The sequence below is a fragment of the Pogoniulus pusillus genome, chromosome 27 (genome assembly GCF_015220805.1).
Source record: "Pogoniulus pusillus isolate bPogPus1 chromosome 27, bPogPus1.pri, whole genome shotgun sequence".
Taxonomy (NCBI): Eukaryota; Metazoa; Chordata; class Aves; order Piciformes; family Lybiidae; genus Pogoniulus; species Pogoniulus pusillus.
Window position 1 is genome coordinate 6,802,193 of NC_087290.1, and position 22,366 is coordinate 6,824,558.

The 22,366-nt window shown below is 50.2% G+C and overlaps 1 protein-coding gene and 1 non-coding gene across 4 annotated transcripts in view; one reads left to right on the top strand and one right to left on the bottom strand.

The window, feature by feature from the left end:
- Positions 1-999: 999 nt before the first annotated feature.
- The window catches only part of CLIP2 (CAP-Gly domain containing linker protein 2), a 115,765-nt gene continuing 94,398 nt past the window's right edge, over positions 1,000-22,366 (bottom strand). For 2 of the 3 annotated variants that reach the window (XM_064166569.1, XM_064166570.1), the window contains 9 exons: positions 19,873-19,977; positions 17,360-18,304; positions 15,735-15,792; positions 13,996-14,079; positions 13,425-13,581; positions 12,773-12,932; positions 10,944-11,129; positions 6,008-6,070; positions 1,000-5,118 (listed from right to left, as the gene is read on the bottom strand). In XM_064166569.1, coding sequence (XP_064022639.1) covers positions 5,107-5,118; positions 6,008-6,070; positions 10,944-11,129; positions 12,773-12,932; positions 13,425-13,581; positions 13,996-14,079; positions 15,735-15,792; positions 17,360-18,304; positions 19,873-19,977 — 1,770 coding nt within the window. In that variant the 3' untranslated portion in view covers positions 1,000-5,106. The remainder of the gene's footprint in view (positions 5,119-6,007; positions 6,071-10,943; positions 11,130-12,772; positions 12,933-13,424; positions 13,582-13,995; positions 14,080-15,734; positions 15,793-17,359; positions 18,305-19,872; positions 19,978-22,366) is intronic. The other variant, XM_064166571.1, reaches the window with a different exon arrangement.
- Positions 9,946-10,027, top strand: TRNAS-AGA (transfer RNA serine (anticodon AGA)). Its single transcript has one exon. It is a non-coding gene; the product is annotated as a tRNA-Ser (tRNA).

A 22,366-nucleotide genomic window follows, 5' to 3' on the forward strand; every position in this document is an offset into this window, starting at 1 on the left:
TAGCAGGAAGAGAGCTGGATGTTTCACTGATCAGGTGTGCTGCTGAGCTGGGGCACAGACCATGGGCAGGCCAGGAAACTCCCAACTATGAAGTGCTGGACCATGAATAATGCACCAAAAGCTGGAGTGAATGTCCCTAGTCCTGCCCCACTGAGGACACTGTAACCCCACCATGCTCAGAGCATCCAGATGGACACATGGTGGGTACACAGGGGAAGGGCAGAGGCTGGGCTGGGCAGCAGTGTGGCTTCCCCAGACCTGCACCAACCCTGGCAGCAAACGCAGCTCCCCGGCAGGACTGACCCACAGCACTTTCCACCTCCCTGTGCTCTAAAGGTCTGCGGGGAGTTGGAAGGGATGAGCATGAGCCAAGTGCTGCCTCTGCCCCTGCAAAGCAAGGTGGCACTGCTCAAACAAGTAGGTGCCAGTCTGGAGGTGAGGTGGGTCTAGTGCAACACACTGCAACACCTCTCCTGGGGGTAGACACATCAGAGAGGGACTGGTGAGGCCAACAGAGGGAGAATAATCACAGACTGATAAACAGCACCATCCCCACACAGCTCAGGAGATAGCTGGCAGCAAGTGGGCCACGAGAGCTGCTGGTGTTTGGTCAGGCTGTCCTCCCCCAGCCCAGAGTGAAAAGCAAACTGGGTCCTGGCCAGCCTGATTTAGGGGAGGGTGTCCCTGCCCATGGCAGGGGGGCTGGAACTAGATGATCCTTGTGATCCCTTCCAACCCTGACTATGATTCCCGGTGCACCTCATCCCCGAGGACAGCTCTGTGGCCTCTCACCCGTTTGCAGCCCCTGCTCTCAGCAGCACCTAAAAGCTGATGGCTCCAGGTCGCTACTCAAGCCCAGGACAAGAGGCACTTGCCAAAGCCCCACATTCGAGCTGCAAAGTGAAATCCCTCCCTTGCCCCCCAACCGTTTCCACCTGGGGGTGGCTCCCGCAGTGCAAACCATGCTGAACACACCCCAGCAGCCCCGGGGGTGCCGACTCCAGCCACAGCTTAGCTTTTATTGTTTAGTAATGAGCTCACCACACCAGCAAGCCAGGACAGGGGGTGGATGGTACATGGATACACATCTGTAGTAGTTAACACAGACTGAGATTTGTACAGCTTTTGTACAGAGGGAGAAAGAAAACGACTCAAATAACAAAATAGACATTAGCAGTCAAACCTTTTTTCTTCCTTTTTTTTTGGGATCTTTTTCTGTTTGGTTTTTTTTTATATCATACTAACAAAATCTGATAGCCAAAAAATGACTAAGCTACAAAAAAATTGTAATACATACTGTAGGGGTAAAAGGTTATCATCCATTTATACATCTAGTATCAGCTTTATTCTGGTAACTTACATGAGGCCTAGAGGATCTTAGTGTGTTAATAACTCCCTACGAGATAGTGCTGAGCTGCTAAAGCTGCCGAACAATGGAGCACTGCAATTCCTGGTAAGACTTTTGCAGTGTTGTTGGCATCCTTTCGGTGGAATGAAACCCTCATGCATCTCTACTTCAAGCCAGAGGAACTGCTGGTGGTAGGGGGAAGCTGGAAAGCCTTGGCTGGCAACTTTGCACCCGTGGTTCAGCACGGCACCGGCACGGTGCTGCCCCTCGCTCCAGCTCTCTGGATGCTGTAGGAGGGATAAAGTTGGAGTCACCAGCCAAGATTCTTTTCCCTTTGGTCTAGAGGGTTAAAGAAAGCACTAAACGTGGAGCAGTCTCCATGTGAAAGAAGGTTTTTAGTGGGTAACATCTCAGCTGTCAGCAGAAGAGCATCACTAACCGTTGGGGTATCGCAGCTGGCCTCACACCCAGGGTGCTGGTCCTTCCCTTGGTGCCCAGGGCTCCAGCAGTGCTACCTCCTGCTCCCCACCCTGCACTGGTGCTCTGAGGCACGATGCTTAGGACTTGGCTCCAGATGCAAAACCAGCATGGCACACACAAGCTGGGAGAGGGGCCCCCGACCCCCCCCCTCCAGCTTTCAGGGATCAAGATAAGAACAAGGCTGAAGCCACAGTGGGAGTGAAGGCACAATCAGGAGCCAGCCCTTAACCCACAACAGGAGATGGGTGCACCAGTGCTCCAACACCCTTGGAAATCTCCCCCAAAGAACCAAGCCAGTAAGACCAAATATCGTGAAGTACTTTATACACCACCACGTAGGCAAAAATAGCACTTAAAACTTACAAATAAATAGAGGGGCTGGGGAATCTCCTCCAAGTCCTTCCCAAGTTAGTCCCTAGTTTGGTCTCTCACAACCTCAGAATGGAAGTCTGTGCCAGTTATTGGAGAGGGAGGACATGGTTGGTGTCCAAATCCCCTCCTGGCCACTTCATACAGGGTTGAGCTGAACCCCAGATGATGCATGGGATAGTGTCTTGGTGACACTGTACTCAATCCTCTTTGGAGAGCAGCTCCCATGGACCTGCACCCCAAGGACAGTGGAGACACAGGGGACCTGGCTTTGCCTTGCTGCTCACTTTGGTACAGCCCTGCAATATGAAGACCACACACAAGAAGTGCCATCAGCTCCTGGCTGATCTTTAGAGACCAGCACAGCTATTTACAGCCAGGGAAGCCCATCAGCACTAACTTTAACATCTGCTGCTGTTCTGCATTGTCACCCAAGCTGGCTGGGAAGAGCCATAGGCCTGAGCTGCCCACAGAAAGGAGGCAGGAGCCAGAGACTCCTCCACCCTGAACCACTGCCACTCTGACAACTTTGCATGCGATTAACGGAACCAAATATGTGGTCCTCATAACCACTCCTGGGAGATCCTTTGGCAGAGCCAAAGGTTCATCAAGAGAGGTGGAAAACACAGGTATCCTTCCTTTGTAGGTGAAGGCAGCTGGTCACAAGTCACTAGAAGACCCATCAGGGGAAGTAAGCTACACACCAAAATGGGCTCTGCCAGACAACAGGTGCTCAGGAAGCCCTGGACTTGGACAGAGGCAGCACAAGAAGCACTCTTGTTAGCTCTGCTCAAGCCAGCTGGAACCATAGACAAGACTTCAGAGACCACTTTGGGACACAGCCCTAAACGCTTAGGCACAGCAGCTGCCAGTGAGGTACTCACTGTTGTGGGCTGCAACAACAAGCACTCCCTCTGGGATTTTCCTAAATCACTTAGGAGATGAATGCCCCAGCCAGAAGGATTTTGGAGACCACCCTTATGATCCCTTGGGAAAGTCCCAGAGCTAGGCAGAGATGTAGAAATCTTCCTGGTGATTAGTAAGAGCTGATGAAATACTTCTACAAGGCAGGATGATTTCAGCCAATTAGGTCTTAAGCTCTGCCTTGCCTTGCCACACACCAGATTTAAGCTGTGCTTTCTGACCTGCTTTAATCCCCTGGAGCCACTATCCTCTCTCATCCTTTATTTAATGGAGGGAGATCACCAACCCTTCGCCCAGTGACCAGAACTGTATCATAGCCCAGATTCAGCAATGTCCTCCTCATGGCAGAAGTGTAACCACGAAGCCCAAGCCTTTCCCAGGTTGCTTCTGGCTGCCTATCCTTCAAGGAGGTAGGAGCCTGGCAACCCCCTAGGAAAAAGTAACCCAACTTGACAGGAAATCAGAGCAAAAAAGCAACAAAGCTGATGTGCCATGAGGCTCACCTGCCTGTGGCCTGGCTCAGATCTCACCTCTCAGTGGTCTCTTCTGTCTTGTCCTCTTTCACAGATGCTGCACCACAACACAAGAGCTTCTGAAGACTGGAAGAGTTGGGCACTTAACTACAGGAAGCCTAGTAAAATATTGCTGTGATTGTTCCCTGTGGTACTGAGCAGTGAACCTGAACTGGACTCTCTCACACCTTTAAAAGCATATTGTCCCCTTCCTCCACCCTAATGTCTCTTGGAATCTGTGATGTAAAGTTAAAGAGAAGGGTAAAGGCCCCAGAAGAACAAGCAAGGCCCTCGTCTGGGGCTGCACTGCTGTGTATGGACACAAGAGCTGTGTGGGCTCCAGTCTTGGATTCCTTCTGCTTCAAATGCTTGCCATCAGGTCATGCACAGAGGACTGCTGTACCCATCGAGTACAGAGAGCCACAGCTGCATGGATGCTACAGCAGCCCCTTAGCCTCCTCCATTCCTGGCAGGATGGGATGGGCATCATAGTGAAGAGCTGGAGAATCCCCAATTCTCCAGGCAATCCCCAATTAGCTGTTAAGTTGAACAAGCAAGGAGGGAGTCATCTCCTCAAGGCATCTACCCCAGGCTGACTGCAGCCAGCATGGAGCTCTCGGGCTGGTGATGCTGAGATCCAGCTGTCTGTGGAGTCCTGTGCTCAAGAAAGACCCAGTAGAACACACACAAGGGCACAGGCTGGGCAGCCTGGCTGTGACACAGGGCATCACAGACCTGCTCAGCAACCTCTCTGCAGGAAGAAAGCCCAACCGCACCTAAGCGAGGTCCCCTAGCTCAGAGCCACCACAGCTCCCTCCCCAGGCAGCAGTGAGAGAGCAACAAAGCACAGCTCCCTCTGCCATCAGATCATTTCTCACGACGTGCTAGCACAGAGCACAGCCCCCGTGCCCTACACCTGCCCTGCCTTCTCCTTGCCCTGTGCTCCCCAGCCCACACCAACAGTCAGCCCAGCAGGTTTCACTTGCTTGTGCAGGTCTTCAGGACACGGGTGGGTGGAAGGGAAGGGACAGACCACGTGGGAAGCGTGCAGCCTCTAGGCACACTCTTTGGAGCTGAAGGCCACAAGCAGCTCCCTTTGTAGCTCCTGTGGGGCTACTGGGACTTGCTGACACTTGAGCCACCACTCGAGGCAGCTGTCATCCAGACCAGGTCAGCTGGTGGGAGAAAGGCTGCTCAAGCAATACAAATTCCACAGTCAATACCAATACAAGTAAGAAACCAAACCCAGAGAGACCTTTCTGCTCCCTCCTGGAACGATGGCTGCCTTGAAAAACTAGACTCCAGGATTGTCCTGATCACATCAGTTAGTACATTATAAACATTGTCCTGCTTTGAAGTGAAAATACTGTGTCTGGTCTTTTGGAGGTGCTAAAGCCAGATGTGGTATTGTTTTTCCTGACTGTGCACAGGAGCTGATACTGGCATGAAATGATCCTCTTCACCTCTTCTCTATCAGAGTTTCTCCTGGAAGAAAAAAAATAGGCCTTGGTTAGGAAAAACTAGAAGAGATTGAGACTGGATGCCAGGAAGAAGTTCTTCACCATGAGGGTGATGAGACACTGGAACAGGTTGCTCAAGGAGGTGGTGGAAGCCCCAGCCCTGGAGGTCTTTAAGGCCAGGCTGGATGGGGCTGTGAGCAACCTGATCTAGTGTGAGGTGTCCTTGCCCATGGTAGGGGGTTGGAACTGGATGATCCTTGAGGTCCCTTCCAACCCTGACAATTCTGTGATTCTACGATTCAAAATGAGGACAAGCAGAGAGGTATTTTTACTGAAGAGGAAACTGAGGCACACAGTGGAATGCCACCAGGCCTGCTGTGTCCTGATCCACTGCTCTGCCCAGTAAACCACACTGCCTCTTCCTCAGGCTGGCCATCCTGCCTGTGAGGACATGAAGTGTGAGGCTGCAGGTCCTGCTCTGAATGGTGAAAACCGTGGGAGACCAGGACAGCATGTTCCACAAATGCCTCCCAGTGTAAAGGGGATGGCAGGGATCTGAAACTGAGCAGCTTCTGGCTGGGGCTGCCAGGAGAAAAGTCACACAGCCACTGACTCAGGAGATCGAGGGGAAGCTCCCTTCCCTCTGCTTCTCCCAGAGCAGGCACCCATTGCACCGTCACGGTGTGCACCTTGCTAAACCACTGGAAGCCACTGGGAAGGTGCTAATGGAATGGTGCAGCTCCCACCATGCTTGGGAACTGGAGTTGTCCAGAAGCCCTTCCTTTTGCTGTGGGAATGACATAGCCAGGCTTTGCTGGCAGAAGTCTCTCCATCCAAGAGCTGTCCTCAGCACAACAGGCAAGAAATCACAAGCAGCAGCCACAGTTTTAAACAACATTTTGCTTATAGCTTACCTCTTGCTTGTGGGATTTATCCTGCTGGTGAATCCCGTTAGCAGACCCAGAATTCCCAACAGTCTGCAATGGAGAAGGGACAATGCTGACTGGAGAGGGACACAGAGCCCAGTGGTTTTTGCCTGCAAGCACTGAAATCTGGCAAGACTGCCACCTTCTGCCTCAGCAGCCCACTCCACACGAGGAAATGAGAATGCCAAAATCCCACCTTGCTCTTGACAAGAAGCCTCCTGCCCTCTGCACCCTGGCCCAATCCTTCCCAGCTACAAAACACCTTCCCTGTTCCTTACAGACACTCCAGACTCTCAAATCCCAGTAAACAAAACCTCAGCCAAGGGCAGCGTTAGCTGCAGATCGTGGCACAGTGAACATCCCAGCAGTGAAAAGGACGTTTGCTGCTCCCCATTTCCCATCTCTGGGGACAAGTCTAGCAGCCAGGACAGGCTGTTCTATCTTTAGAAAGCACCAGAACTTTAAAACATTTATAGTGTTTCTTCAGCAGGGATAATTTGGAGCCCTTCAGCTTCAAAATGACAGTGCAAGCAGCACAAACAAGAGAAGAAAGCTGCAGCCTAAAGTCACAGCCAGATGTCAGTTGCTTGGGCCTTGGTAATCAGATTCACAGTTGTTGTTGAATTGCTGATGGCAGCAAAAGCAGACATTATGAGAAGACAAGACTGCAAGGTTTAAAACCCATCATTAGATGAGTACCAGCTACCTAGTTTCCATTAGCATGACCACAAAGGTGCATAATCAACCTTAGGGGACAGAGGTTTAATTTGGGTAGGAAAGATAGGCAGAGATTTAAACTGAGCTCTGTGTTGACAGCCTGATCTATTTTCAGGCAGTGAATCCCCACCTGGATGGAGGGGACGAACAGTGCTGCTGCAGGAAGAGCTTTGGAGTTAGCAGCCACTGGCACAGATGATTGAGGCCTTGCAGAAGGGCACATATCCCACCCTGGCTGCAGCACACCCAGTCTGTGCACTAGGCAGCCCTCAGGTTTGAAATCTGGACACAATAAGGAACAAAGTGGTGCCATTTGCTTGTAATCCAATATAAAAACCTCCCAGAGCAAATTGCCCAAGTGTCAAACCCTTGTCACTTCCTGCAAAGCTGTGAGATCAGGCATGGGGAAGGCAAAGATCCTCTTCCTCTCCTACAGGGCAAATACTCTGCAGCTGCAGGCATGGAAACAGCAAAGCAGCAATTAGTCCACAAGGAGATGAAGACACAGAGCCATCCTGCTCCTGAAGCTCTTGTCTAACAGCAAGGGCAGCCACACACCAGGGGCTGCAGACTGTGGTGGTTGCCTGTGCCTGCCAGGGCAGAGCAGCAGCAGCTCCTGGTAATTAGAGATTTCCTTCTTGAGCATGCTGAAAAGTGAAGACTCTACAGACAAAGGGAGAGTGGTGCCAAGACAGATCCCTGGGCAGCAGCCGCTGCTGTCAGAGAAGAGACGGAGTCAGAAGGTAGTGCAGGATGGGTTACAGTGGAAATGTGGCTTCTGGGGAAGAACCATCAGTTCCCTAACTATTGCACCAGGATCTCTCTAGGTCAGCAGTGTTGTCAGGCTTGGCTTGAAAGCTCCTGGTTAACAACTGCCCTTCATAAGGGAAAGGATGAAGAAATATCACACTGCAACTAGGGAGCTTTGATCCAGACTTCCTTGTACCTGGGTACTTAAAACACCTGACATCAGTGAGTTTGAAGCCTGCCTTCCCACGGTAATCCTCTGGCTGTCTTCTAGTACCACAGTCTGTAGCTGAAGTCATGACACTACCTCGTCCCATCTCTGAGATTTCTTCAGCATGGAAGTATCAAAGCAATGCCAGGGATAAATGAGCTGACCTCAGAAGGTCCATTCCAACTAATTTTATGTAAGGTTAGTTATTTTCTACAGTTGGGGAAGAAATAATTACCAGCTGCCCCACCTCTGGAGCCAGGAATGTAAAAGGGAAGACTTCCTTTTCTCACAGGACTTTGGAATTAAAGCACACAGAGAATAATTCCCCTCCTCCCTCCCATAGCTTCCAACAGATGAGGCTGTCATGATGCATTTTCTCCTGACACATGGCAATTACAGCAGAAGCTCAAGTCACTCTGGAGGTACTGACAGGATTATAGCACATCTTGGGCTGTCACAAACTTGTCACCACGACTACAGCTGTCCTGCCTGGTGCTGGCAGCCGGCCGCAGCCGCTGCACTGCGGGACATAAAGAGACTTGTCTGCATCACACAGATGCTCAGCTGAGCCAGCAGAGCTCTCAGGGCTGCAGCTCCTCCTCTGCCTCCGCCTCCCCACTGTCTCTCTGCACGTTCAGCTGCAATGCAAACGGCCATTGGCTGCATCTGCAAACTGTGGCATGGCAGGAGATGACTTGGTACCCTCCAGATTACCTACCACAACAGATCTGGACAGATGGGCAGAGTCCAAGGGGATGGCATTCAATAGCTCCAAGTGCAGGGTGCTGCACTTTGGCCACAGCAACCCCATGCAGAGATACAGGCTGGGGTCGGAGTGGCTGGAGAGCAGCCAGACAGAGAGGGATCTGGTAGTGCTGATTGATACCCGCCTGAATATGAGCCAGCAGTGTGCCCAGGTGGCCAAGACAGCCAGTGACATCCTGGCCTGCATCAGGAATGGTGTGGTCAGCAGGAGCAGGGAGGTCATTCTGCCCCTGTACTCTGCACTGCTTAGACCACACCTTGAGTCCTGCGTTCAGTTCTGGGCCCCCCAGTTTAGGAGGGACATTGAGATGCTTGAGCGTGTCCAGAGAAGGGCGACGAGGCTGGGGAGAGGCCTTGAGCACAGCCCTGCGAGGAGAGGCTGAGGGAGCTGGGATTGGTTAGCCTGGAGAAGAGGAGGCTCAAGGGAGACCTTATTGCTGTCTACAACTACCTGAGGGGTGGTTGTGGCCAGGAGGAGGTTGCTCTCTTCTCTCAGGTGGCCAGCACCAGAACGAGAGGACACAGCCTCAGGCTGCGCCAGGGGAGATTTAAGCTGGAGGTGAGGAGAAAGTTCTTCCCTGAGAGAGTCATTGGACACTGGAATGGGCTGCCCGGGGAGGTGGTGGAGTCGCCGTCCCTGGGGCACTTCAAGGCAAGGTTGGACGTGGCACTTGGTGCCATGGTCTGGCCTTGAGCTCTGTGGTAAAGGGTTGGACTTGATGATCTGTGAGGTCTCTTCCAACCCTGATAATACTGTAATACTGTGATACTGTGATCTGCACCTGCCTCGGGGAAAACAAGCTCGTTCCCTGTGTCTAGTGGCTTGTTCTGTACTATCCTAAGGTGTCTGCTTGAATGTGAATGGTTGCTCATTACTGGGGAAAAAAAAGACATTTTCAGCTAAGAATTTAAATGAGCAAGCACAAGAGGAGCATTGGTGCATCTGGGCTCTGAAAGCCACGACTTGGTTGCAGGCAAGACTAAACAGAGCTACAAGGACATGAAGCACAAAGCTTGGCACAAGGGGCAGGTCACTTTGCAGGAGAAATCGGTCAGGGCTTAGACGCTGCAGGGATGAGATGGGAAAAGTCAGGTCAGTCGTAACCTTCCATTCCAGAAAGAAGGATGCAAGACAAACAACAGAAGCAGGTTCACTTGTCTTGAAGAAACAAAGAGAGACCATAGGAAGAAGCTGGGAAGAGAAGACAGTAACTGAAGTGGGGACATACATGGCCCATCAGCAAATAATCAGACACGGAGATGCCTCCAGCAGCTGGGAAGAGGAATGGAAAACATTTTCCCAGAGTCACCTCCAGAGGGCCTGTCCAAGGACTGCAAGGCAATAAACCTCTCCAAGAGCAGAGATGGCAGAAAGCCTCACGTTTCATATTTCACCTGTACTACAAGGACAGGCAGCTACATGCCGCTGCACGCAGACAAGCTACTCACCCTGCAAGCTTCCCCAGCGCCGCCTCGCCCACGGCAGGTAGTTGTGGCCGAGTGGTCAAGGCGATGGACTAGAAATCCATTGGGGTTTCCCCGCGCAGGTTCGAGTCCTGCCAACTACGGGATGCAGCTCTCTTTTTTGGTCAGGCACCAGAACTGGCTGCCCAGGGAGATGGTGGAGTCACCACCCCTCAGTCCTGCCAACCATGGAGTGGGTTCTCTTTTTGGTCAGGCCATTGGAACAGGCTGCCCAGGGAGGTGGTGGAGTCACCATCCCTCAGTCCTGCCAACCATGGAGTGGGTTCTCTTTCTGGTCAGGCCATTGGAACAGGCTGCCCAGGGATGTGGTGGAGACACCATCACTCAGTCCTGCCAACTATGGAGTGTGGTTCTCTTTTTGGTCAGGCCATTGGAACAGGCTGCCCAGGGAGGTGGTGGAGTCACCATCCCTCAGTCCTTCCAACCATGGAGTGGGTTCTCTTTTTAGTCAGGCCATTGGAACAGGCTGCCCAGGGAGGTGGTGGAGTCACCATCCCTCAGTCCTGCCAACTATGGAGTGTGGTTCTCTTTTTGGTCAGACCTTGGAACAGGCTGCCCAGGGGGGTAGCGGAGTCACTATCCCTGGAGGTGTTCAAGAAATGCACACATAGTACTTTGGGCATGGTTTAGTGGGCATGGTGGTGTTGGGTTGATGGTTGGACTTGATGACTTTCGAGGTCTTTTCCAACCTTAATCGTAACACTTCCAATGTAAACCATAGAATTGGTTTGATTGGCAGGGATGGTGACTTCACCACTTCCCTGGGCAGCCTGACAGTGATGCTATGATTTAGCAACTGTGCTTGCAGAGCACAAAAGGATCCATAACTACCCCCTAGCAAGGCCAGAACAAATTATTTCCAGAGCGTTTCCAGAAGAGAGAAAGTTTCCCATCTGACTGAAATCACCCCCAGAGCACAGGGCAAGATCCCAGGAGACTGCTCAGGGCAGATGCCTGCTGAGGGCCGAGCGGCCCAGGAAATGACAGCTGAGGCTCTACCTGTGTTTTCTCCGAGGACAGCCTCATTGCTTCCATGAGCTTCTCCATCTGGTGGCCCTGCTCCAGGGCGTTGCGCAGCACATCCTCCGTGCTGACAAGGCGGTGCTGCAGCCGGATCACTTCCGACTCGGTGGAGGGGTCGATCAGGGAGTATCGCCGCTGATCCGCTACCGACTTCTCCTTGTCCTTACACAGCGAAGGAAAAATAGGAGCTCGTTAGCTCAACATCAACAACTGCAGGAACTAAGCAAAACAGAACTCCCCTGGAACTCGTACAAAAGCGTTCTGATTTCATCAGTAGATGGGGTCAGAGCACAGCTCTGCAGACAAATCCAATGCAGGGCTGCCAGCAGCAACTCCAGGCTGCTCCCAGCGGAGCTCCCGCAAGTTATGCACATTTCGGCCGCTGGAGGGCACCGGAGCACACAGGAGGCAGAGCGCATGGGAGAACCTCTAACACAACCTGCTGTAGCGTTTACAGGATCACAGAGCCACAGCATGTTAGGGGTTGGAAGGGACCTCCAGAGATCATTTGCTCCAGCACCCTGCCAAAGGAGAATCACCTAGGGCAGGCCACACAGCAACACATCCAGGCTGGCTTCAAAAATCTCCAGAGGAGACTCCACAACCTCTCTGGGCAGCCTGTTCCAAAGCTCTGTCACAGTATCACAGTTATCATCAGGGTTGGAAGAGACCTCACAGATCATCAAGTCCAACCCTTTACCACAGAGCTCAAGGCTAGACCATGGCACCAAGTGCCACGTCCAACCTTGCCTTGAACAGCCCCAGGGACGGCGACTCCACCACCTCCCCGGGCAGCCCATTCCAGTGTCCAATGACTCTCTCAGTGAAGAACTGTCACCCTCACAGTAAAGAAGTTCCTCCTCATGTTGAGGTGGAACCTCGAGTGTTCTAGCTTATATCCATTATTCCTTGTCCTGTTACTGGGTGCCATAGAAAAGAGCCTGTCCCCTTCCTCTTGACACCCACTCCTCAGGCATTTATAGTCATTAATAAGATCCCCTCTCAGCTTTCTCTTCTCCAGACTAAACAGTTCCAGGACTCTCAGTTTTTCTTTATAGAAGAGATGTTCAAATCCATTAATCATCCTCATAGCTCTTCATTGGACTCTCTCCAGTAGATCACTGTCTTTCCTGAACTGGGGAGCCCAAAACTGGATACAGTATTCCAAATGCAGCCTCATAAGGACAGAGTAGAGGGGGAGGAGAACCTCCCTAGACCTGCTTTCTCTCACAAATTTTAGCTATAAACTCCAGGGAGAGCAGAGAAAGACTGGAGAAGGACTGTTCAGTCTGGAGAGGAGAAGGCTCCAAGGTGACCTTATTGTGGCCTTTCAGTATCTGAAGTGGGCTACAAGAAAGCTGGGAAGGGACTTTTTAGGCTGTCAGGTAGTGATAGGACTGGAGGGAATGGAACAAAGCTAGAAATGGGTAGATTCAGACTGGATGTTAGGAAGAAGTTGTTCAGCATGACAGTGGTGAGACTCTGGAATGAGTTGCCCAGGGAGGTGGTGGAAGCCTCATCCCTGGAAGTGTTTAAGGCCAGGCTGGATGAGGCTCTGGGGTTGGAACTGGCTGATCCTTGTGGTCCCTTCCAGCCCTGACTGATCCTATGATTTTATATGGATACTTCTGCTGCTTAATGAGGTGCCACTAAGCCAGGCCACAGCTCACAGGTTCTGTCAAGGGAGTTCCATCAGTAAAACAAAAGGAACCACGAAGCCCAAGGGTGAAGAGCTGGGACTCTTCAGGAGCAGCAGAGCCCTCCAGCCCCTAGGCCAAGAGAAGGAGGAGTTTTGGTGCCTTTACCAGCACGACCAGCTTTTCTCGCAGCCCCTTGATGTCGTCTTTGAGCTTCTGCTCCTTCAGGCGCCACTCGGCTTTGTGCACTTCCCGGCTCAGGTCCCGCTCGGGGCCGGGCGAGTGCCGGTTGGCCTCCAGTAACAGCACTCGCAGCTCGTTCAGGCTCCTGGAAAGAAGCAGCAGCAAAACCTGGAGACATTTCTCACAGCACTGCACTCCCTCCCACCTTTGCCACAGATCCAAGGAAAGGCCAGCAAACAATCCTGACCCAACTCCCACTGCTTTGGGGGTGTCAGATCTCCTGTCCTCCCCACTGTGCCGGCATGAAAGAGGCTGGGACCTGTGCAGGGCACACCACATTTCAGAACAGGGCTGCCATCAGCTTAGCTGGCTTGCAGCTGACTTCATTCAGCACCTGTGTGTGCACTGAGCTGTCCTGCAGCTCCTGGCAAGCAGTGAAGGAGCAGTCCCTTTGACAGTTCACAGCCCCTAACTTTAACCAAACTCCAACAGGAGTATCTCTCCAGAAAAGGAAAACTGGGGGCTGGACTTCAACAGCTCAACCTCCAGGTTTGTTTTGGTGGTAAAATGCAGCACCCTGCACGAACATAAACACAAACAGAGCCTCCAGCTCTGTCCTTCAGCCCTGCAGACTGACCTTTCCTTCTTGAGCAGCTCCTGGCTGATGAGGACCAGCTGCCCTGAAGCATCGTGAGTTTTCTTGGTCAAGGCTTCCAGTTCACCTTCCAGCCTCTTCTTCTCTTTTAACACCAAATCTGCCTTCTTTTCTGCTGTTTTGCATTTGTTTTCCAAAGCTAGGAGAAGCAGAAGATAACAATGGGCAAAGAGATCACTTAGTCTTTTACTTCCATTCCTGCTTTTTGCCTTTTCTCACTCCTAGCAGCACAGACCTGGTTAGCCCTGGATTTGGCCCTGCTTAAGAGGAGCTCCACACCCAGCTCCATTTACTTCTGCTCCTTTCATTTATTGTCACTCAACGAGTCCAAAATCTCCCTCACAGGACACCTGCAGCGATTGTGTCCAGCTCCTGGAAAAAAACCTGGAACTTCTGAGCACATTTTGACCAACACTATCCACTAAAAGACTGGCAGTGCCCTGTTTCACACCAGCCCATCTCAGCACCAGGGCCCTTGTTCATTCAACACCAGGACAGAGGGATGAGCATGGAAACAACTCGTTCCCACCAGCACTGGATTAGGGAAACTTACCACTTACTTGGGCCCTTAGACTTTCAGTCTGGGACACCAGGGATGACACCTCTTTGTCTCTTTTACTCAACTTGTCTTGGAGGTCTGTGGGAGAATGGAAAGACAAAGACTGGAAGTCCAGAAAATGCTTGATGCAAATCAGGAAGGTATCAAGCATGGGCTGGGGGGCAACAAGGGCATGGTAGTGGAAGCCTCCCTCAGCAGAGAAGCAGCAGGAGACAGGTAATGAGTGTCTCAAAACTGTGTCTCACCACCATCCAGGCATTAGGAGGCAAGGCACAGAGCTGGGAAGCCACATCAGACAGGTTTGAGAAAGGAACCAAAAGTAGGAATGGGGGAAGGGAATAAAGCATTAATAAAAAGCACAGAAAGGAACTTTCAGCACATTTCTTTATGTAATCTCCTACACTGGAAGGCAGAGACAGTGTTGAAAGACATGTCTTCTGGAACTGATGGATTTACACACTCAGAGCTGTGGATGTGAAGAATGCTTTTGTGGCTCAAGTCTGGACTGGTTGGTTTTAGTGCATCTCCATATGGCTCATTCAGTGAGGAAACAACAAGCACATGGACCAAGTGGCCATTCTAAGAGCAGTGGCTGCTGGATCAGGCTAAGTTCTACCCTTGACAGGCAGGAATCACCTTTCAGTCAGCACACAGTTTGAGACAGGGTGCAAGTCTGCACCTGCAAAGTGCGAGGAGGTTTACTGACTGACAACACCTGCACTGACAGCAGATGGACATAGGACACAACATCTGAGTCCACAAATAGGTGGAGGGATGCTCAAACTAAACAAACCTTCGATCAAGTGAAGTTTTAGCCAGCAAAACCTCTGTTTAGGGTGCTACATCCTCACCAGGACTTTAGCAAGGACCTTGCAAAGAACAAACTCCTTAAGAGGTGAATACTTGAGAAAAAGCTAACCCAAACCCATTTGCAAAGGGAAGTGACAAATTTACTCTCTGTCACCTACACTGATAATATCTTCTGCTAAACATCAACCTAAGAATGAAGAAATCTGAGTCACCTGGGAATAAGCAAGGCAAGAAGTGATCTGGAAGCACCTTATGTGTCTTGGAACAGCCCTGAATCCTTCCCAGACCCCCCAAAAGAATATGCCATATGGTGATTGGGGAGGACATTGCTCCCAACAGAGACTTTCCAGGCCACACAGCTCTAATCTTGCCAGGTCTGCTGCTGCTCAGAGAAAAGGTTACAGCTTACCCTGTTTGTGGGGCAGGCTGAGTGCAATTCAATTCTAAAGCACATTTTCTGAATGCACAAATCCTGTTTTGTTAAAAGGATGGATTTGATTTACAGCAAGCTTCACTTACAAGTGCAAGCCCCATTATTTTAAGCCAGCCCCATGAACATCTACCATTAGCAGTCCTCTCCTACGAACAAATTACATTTCATGTCTGGATTTTACCTGCTGTAAAAATCAGTGATGGGACTGAAGTGTGCCCAGTTCCTTAGCTCTGTCTCCAGCCTGCACCACCTGCTGTGGTGGGGGTGCAAAACAAGTGGAAAACATCCACCCATCCCTGCATATGCTCAGATGGATTAGGAAGCAAAAAGCCCAGACAACAAATTCCAGCCAGCAACATCTGAGAGATTAAATGGCTTCCTAAGCCACTTCCACACAGCCACTCTGGCAAGAGCAGAGGTAAAAAAGACACACAAGCCACTAGAGTAGAGTTCCAAGAAAAAAAAAGCTCACACCACTGCAATTTCTTACCTTCCATAGTCTGCTTCATCTTTATCTTTTCTTCTGAAATATCATTAGTTTCTATCATCTGAAATAGAGGTAAAATAGATGTAAATGAAGATCCAAAGCAGAGGGAAAGAAAGGCTTTTCAGCTGTCAGATCTGCAGTTGGGTACTACCAAAGGGTAACTGGTACCAGCTGAGAGGGCCCAGGCACAACAGGCAGCTGAGCACAACAGCAACATTCACCCAGCAGGAAAAAGAGCTCAGGTTTTCCCTGCAAGCTCTGGTCCCAGCTTGCATGCTCTCAAGAGTTTGTGCAGAGTGATGGAAGAGCTGCTCTCCTTCAGACCAGGCTTCATGTGGCAAACACTCAGGTCCAAGTGCTCTTTGGCATTCAGCTTGTGACCCAGCAGACACAGAGGGGCCTCAGCTTCTGAAGAATTCAACTGTGCCCCAAGTTACAAAAGCAGTAACAAACCATTGCTGCAAGAATGGATATGTTAATAAAGTTAAAGCAAATGCTGCTCCACAGAGAGGATTCTGTCTTTTCCCCGCTCTCTTTGGCCTACTGCAATGAAAAGACAGAGACTGCAGAGCTCACAGCCAAAGCTTTCCATTGCAGGTGCCACAATTCTGCATTTCAAGCCTCTTCCTGCCCAGCAGCCTTCAGCAGGACCTTAAGCACATGCCCCAGAGCAAGCAGCTGCTGCGGCCACCACCTCTGAAAGCCCTCAGGTCAGTCCTCAAGAGCTTCTGTGGGCTGCAATAGAGGCAGGAGCACACTCAAAGGGGAAATCAACCTCCTCCTTTACTTTTGGTATGGAATAACTATCTAGTTGCTCTTTGGAAGCACAGCTGAAGGTGTAGAAGGGGTGGCCACAAGACTTATTTGCTTGTTTGAAATATTTGGATAGTTAATACTGCAGCCACATGAAATTGGGTAAGACATTTCAGAACACAACGTGTCCTGTGACACTCAAAGGCTTTCAGCCATGCCTTTCTTCCCACATTTTCCTGATTTCAATTGACACATAGATAAAAGGATTATTTCAAGGCTCCCTGGTTCTAATCCAATAGCAATATCCCCCCCACACCCAGTGCCCTCTCATTGATCTAAAGGCCTCTGGAACAAGGAGGTTTAGGTTGGATATTCAGAAGCAAATTCTTCACTGAAAGGGCTGTCAAGGCCTGGAACAGGCTCCTGAAACCCCATCCCTGGAGGTGTTTAAAAGACACAGGAGGTGTGGTGTTGAAAGCCATGGTTTAGCACCAGCCTTGGTACAGTTAGAGAATGGTTGGACCTGATGATCTTAAAGGTCTTTTCCAACCCAAATGATGCTATGATTCAATCCTGGTTTATATTGGCTATAACATGTTACAGGTTGTAAAAACAACCCCCTTTTCCCAGGGTCCTGGCTGTACTTATTGCTCACAACTGTCTTCACCAGGTGAAACATGTTCAGCTTTCAGGAGTGGGAAGACACCTTCAGTATGAAGATGCAGTGCAGAAACCCCACTATCAACAGAAGGCAAAACCATCCAGACACTCTGAGGCATAAAAGCCTCTGGAAACTGCATGAGGCAGAAGCTGAGGGCTACTCCTAGGAAGGCTTAGTGACAGTGCTGGAAAGCAAAAGGACCCAGAAGTCATACATTTGCATGCTGAGAAGGATTCAGGGCCTCCAGGGATTGCAGCTTGTTCTCTAAGACAAGCACTTTTTCCTGCAGTCTGTGGATCTCCTGTTTGCTCTGGGCTTCTGCTTTCTGTAACGTTTCATAGTCAAACATCTTCTTCTCAGCCAAAGAAATCTGCTCTTTCAAGAAAGCTATTGCTTGTGTCTGATCACTATATTCACTGTGAAGTTTCTCCAGTTCATGCACCCTCAGCTCAGCGTCTCGACACTTGTCCTTCACGTCTTGGAGCTCCAGAAGGTGCTGATTGCTTTTGGTTTCCAGTTGCATTTTCCAGTTGCTGTTGCTTTTTTCCACTTCATCCACAGCCTCCTGCAGCTTCAGTTTGAGACTTTCTTTCTCCTTTATATGAACAGCTGTCTCAATGTCATGTTTTGCCTTCAGGTTCTCCAACTCAAGCTGGTGCTCCATCTTTATACTCTCCACCACTGCCTTCAGTTCCACAATCTCCTTATGCTGGGTATCGGTGCCTGTGTTCAAAGTGGCTTTCAGGTCCTCCAGAGACTTCTGGTGGTCAGAAGCTAAGGTGTCCAACTTGGACTTCCAATTGTCCATGAGCCCCATGTTCTCATTAGTGGCTTGCTGAACTTTATGCTTTAGGTCAACAATTTCCTGCGAGTACTTCTCATTGACAGATTTCAGCTTCTCCATCTCCTGCTGGTACTTCTTCAATGTCTTCTCATACTTCTCCTTCAGCTGGCTGCTCTCCTTCTGGTGCTCCTTGTTGGCAGACAGCAGCTGATCCCGCAGGCGAAGAGCCTCTGACTGCAAGCCAAGGTTATGCTCAGGGGTCTCTGCTTGGTGAGAGCTCCTGAGGCACTGCCGCAGCTCATCCACCTCACTGCGCCTGAGGCTGAGCTCCTCCTCCAGCTGCAGGATTCGGGACTTCTCTGCTACTGTGGTTAGCTGCAACGGGACAGAGAAGACAAAGTCAGTCCCCACCTCCCATGCCTGCAGCCTCCCTTTTAGCAAGTGTGCTCCAGTGGAAGTAAATCCAAAGCACATCAGAGTTCAAACAAATGAGAAAAGAGCACCCAGCAGCTTCCAGCCTGAGCACAGTTTGGCACCAGGGTAGCCTTCACCAACCACTAACAGTCACATCTCTGTGCCAACTGCAGTTGACTTTTTCCAATAGGAACCTCCTGTTTTCCATGGGCAAACACACAGCTTAGAAACAACCCTTGAAATACACTAGAGAGCAACAGAGCAACAGTCACTTAAGAAGAACATCCTGAGGGGCACTGCATTTCCAGAGTAGGCATCGTGCCAGGCGACTGCACATGCAGGAATATCACAAGCACCAAAACCAGCAGTAAGCAGATCATGTTTCCTTTATTGCTCAGCAATCCTCAGCCTACAGCCCTCTCTTCTGCATCACAATTTGTTTGCCCTGGTGTAAAAAGGGAAAAAGGTTTTTACACACAAAGTACTCCTTAGAGTTTATTAGCCAAGTGAAAAATAATGTAGAAGGCTGGAGGATGCAAGACAATAAATCTGGCCATGGTTAACATGGAGCAGAAGGGCTATGGATCAATGCTCCACGATCTGAATGTAACCCTAGAGGGCTGAACCACCTGCTGGTCACAGGTTGCTCAGGGTGCTGCAGCTGTGGGTGGAGGAGAGGAGATCTGACTAGTTGAACGATTAGACAGAGGCAGAAGACACAAAGAAGCCAAACCAAACCACGAGCCATCAATTCCGTTTCAATTGCCATTTCCCCCATTAACCATCAGCCCAGGAGGCTGGCTGGGTTTTATTTCAGATGGGCAGAGGGGCATTCAAACCATTCAGCCCACCTGGAGAACCTCATGTTTGTGTTTTCTACAGCTCTAAAGTCTACTGGTGAGAAGCAAGCTCACTGCAGCACTTTTGCTGCTTCCCACACCACACCAGCACCAAAGAGCCCTTTCCACATCTGGCTGCTTTTAGGAGCGGGTGAGATGTTCATCTGGGCAGCCTGTCCCCATTGCAGACATGGCCAAGGATCAGAGCTGGACCACCTGCACTCACCAGCAGCTTCCATTTCAGGTGGCAGCTCCCACAGCTGGAGGGGGGACAAAGGGAATGCTGAGAACAATATTATGTCCTGTCCCAGCCTGGGGGAGCCTGGAGGTGGAATGAATTGTGCAAGGTGCAGGTATCATCGGAGCATGTTAATTGAAAGATGAATTGTGAAGAGCTCATGTGTTAAATGGTGGCATGGGGCAGAGAAGCAAACTCAGTCTGAGAAAAAAAGGCCCCACACAAGAAGCAAAGCTAGAAATTGTATTGGACTGCTATTTCCAGGAGAGAGAGCAAACAAAAACCAACCCAAAAAACCCAAACCAACCAACCCGGGGGAGCCTAAATTCAAGCCAAAATGAATCAACCCCCCCAATAACCAAAAGAAAGAAACCCAAAGCGAGGCATCATGAGCATCAATGCAGGGGGGCAAGCAGGCTGTTCTGCAGGCAGGGCAAGTGGGGGTCGATTACCCTGGTGTCCTCTAATTCTCTGAGGAGTTTTTCAGCCTGTGCCTTCTCAAACAGCAGGCTCTGCTCGAGCTCCCGTATTCGGGCATGCTCCAACTGCGTCTGAGTCTGGTCACACATAGGGAGAAAAGAACAAGAGTGGAGATGGGGGAAAGAGAAAGGGAAAGGGAGAGAGAGAGAGAAAGAGAGGGAAAGAGAAGGCTGCAACATCATCTTCAGCGTACAAGACAAGGAAAGACAGTTCACAACAGGAGGAGAATAAAGATCTAAACAAGCAGGAAAAATCCAACCAAACTGCAAATGGTGGCTGAGGGATTTTACATGGTACTCAGAGTGGCTATGCACAAACAAACAGAACCCGTGATGGGAAAACATCCCCCTGGATCAGAAAGCTGCTTCAGTGTTTCCCTGCATCAAGATTATACTGAAGACACTTCCTAGGAAGCAAAGCTCCCACTGCTGCAGACCACCAGTACAAGAGTCTTGCACCTCATAAGAGAATGCAAAGACCTTGCAATGGTTCTCCGCATCTCTCCTGCAGAAGAATTGCGAGGTTGGCTGAAAAAGGGTTGGAAGTTGCCATTCTCTTTTTGCTCTGGAGGCAGCCTGAACCCTGCACTGAGTGGAGAAAAAGAAAACAAAATAAAAAGCAGGCCATACTGTAGACAGCATGTTGCTGAAACCAAAAATATACTGCGCTGGGAGCAAACCAGAGACATTCAGACACCAAAGCATTATATAAAGCGGTGCTTTGAGTTTGAAGAGGGCTGCTAAGGACTCCAAAGTGATTATTTCTTTACACACTAGAAGCCTAACAGCCTTGCACACAAGAAAACAAACCTGTTGTTTTGATTTTGCATGGAGCTTATTTGTTTTGCTTGGTCGGTTGGTGTTTGTTTTATTTAGAGGGATGATCAATCCCAGCCCAAGCAGTTTATGTAACCTGTCCAAATGCAGGAGCACCGACAAAGGGCATCACTTCAGTGCCTTTCACTTTTAAAGCAGAACCACCACAGCAGCTGCACTGGGTGGCAAACTTCAGGACTCCAAAGCAACCACTGGAATATCATGTAAAATTTGCCATAGGGAGGAGAGGAGACACAGGAGAATGCATGCAGACTCTGGCTTGCACATTTACTTTAGCTTACAAACCCAACATTTCCTTCAAATTAAACTGCACTTAAAGCAAATAAACCAGGCCAGAGCCATTGCTGCCTTTTTCACCCCCCATCTTTTGCTTGCTGTTTTCCAGGTAATTGTTTCCCTCCCTCTTTCTGTTGGAAATCAGGTTTAGGGATTTTCTATCCTTTCCTGCAGTAAAGCTTTGGTTAGTTGTGTACAAGCACTGGAAACTGGAGCTTGTACAAAAATCAATGGCTTCTCTTATGGCTTGCAAGGTTCCCACCACAGATGTATCCCTACCTGGTCAAAATCACAACTACCAGAGCCATTCAGACCACTCCATATTTTATGTGAACTATTTGACCCCTGAGTTTAAAGTAAGATGTGGTCTCAAAAGCCCAAACATTATCAAACACACCCCCTCCCCCTCAAATGATACCACTGAAGTGCAAAAGTTGGATGAATGCATCCTAATAAGAAAAATAAAGCAATTTCATTCTGCACTGAGTGGCCTCTCCTGCTCTCTGCAAAGTTCAAAGAGCCACAGCTCAAAATGGAGCTCCAGGCTTGAATTTAGTTACAGGGATAATGATTCCACTGATATTAGTCAGGTTTCCTCAGTTTACACTAGCTCAAGGGAAACTTCGAATCATAGAATCAGTCAGGGTTGGAAGGGACCACAAGGATCAGCCAGTTCCAACCCTCCTGCCATGAGCAGGGACACCTTACACTAGATCAGGCTGGCCACAGCCTCATCCAGCCTGGCCTTAAACACCTCCAGGGATGAGGCTTCCACCATCACCCTGGGCAACCCATTCCAGGCTCTCACCACCCTCATGCTGAAGAACTTCCTAACATCCAGTCTGAATCTACCCATTTCTAGCTTTGTTCCATTCCCCCCAGTCCTATCACTACCTTACAGCCTAAAAAGTCCCTCCCCAGCTTTCTCGTAGCCCCCTTCAGATACTGAAAGGCCATAAGAAGGTCACCTCGGAGCCTTCTCCTCTCCAGACTGAACAGCCTCAACTCCCTCAGTCTCTCCTCACAGCAGAGCAGCTCCAGACCTCTAATCATTCTCATGGTCCTTCTCTGGACACCTTCCAGCACATCCACAGTCCTCTTGTATCAGCAGCTCCTGAACTCAGCAGTGAGGTCTCAGCAGTGCAGAGCAGAGGAGGAGGATCATTTCCCTTGACCTGCTGGACACACTTCTCTTGCTGCAGCCCAGGCTCTGGTTGGCTCTCTGGGCTGCAAGAGCACTCTGACAGCTCATACTGAGCTTCTTGTTCACCAGCACCCCCAAGTCTCTCTTCAGGGCTGCTCTCCAGCCAGTTACTTCAGTAACACAAACTTTGGAAGTTACCCTAAGAGGTGG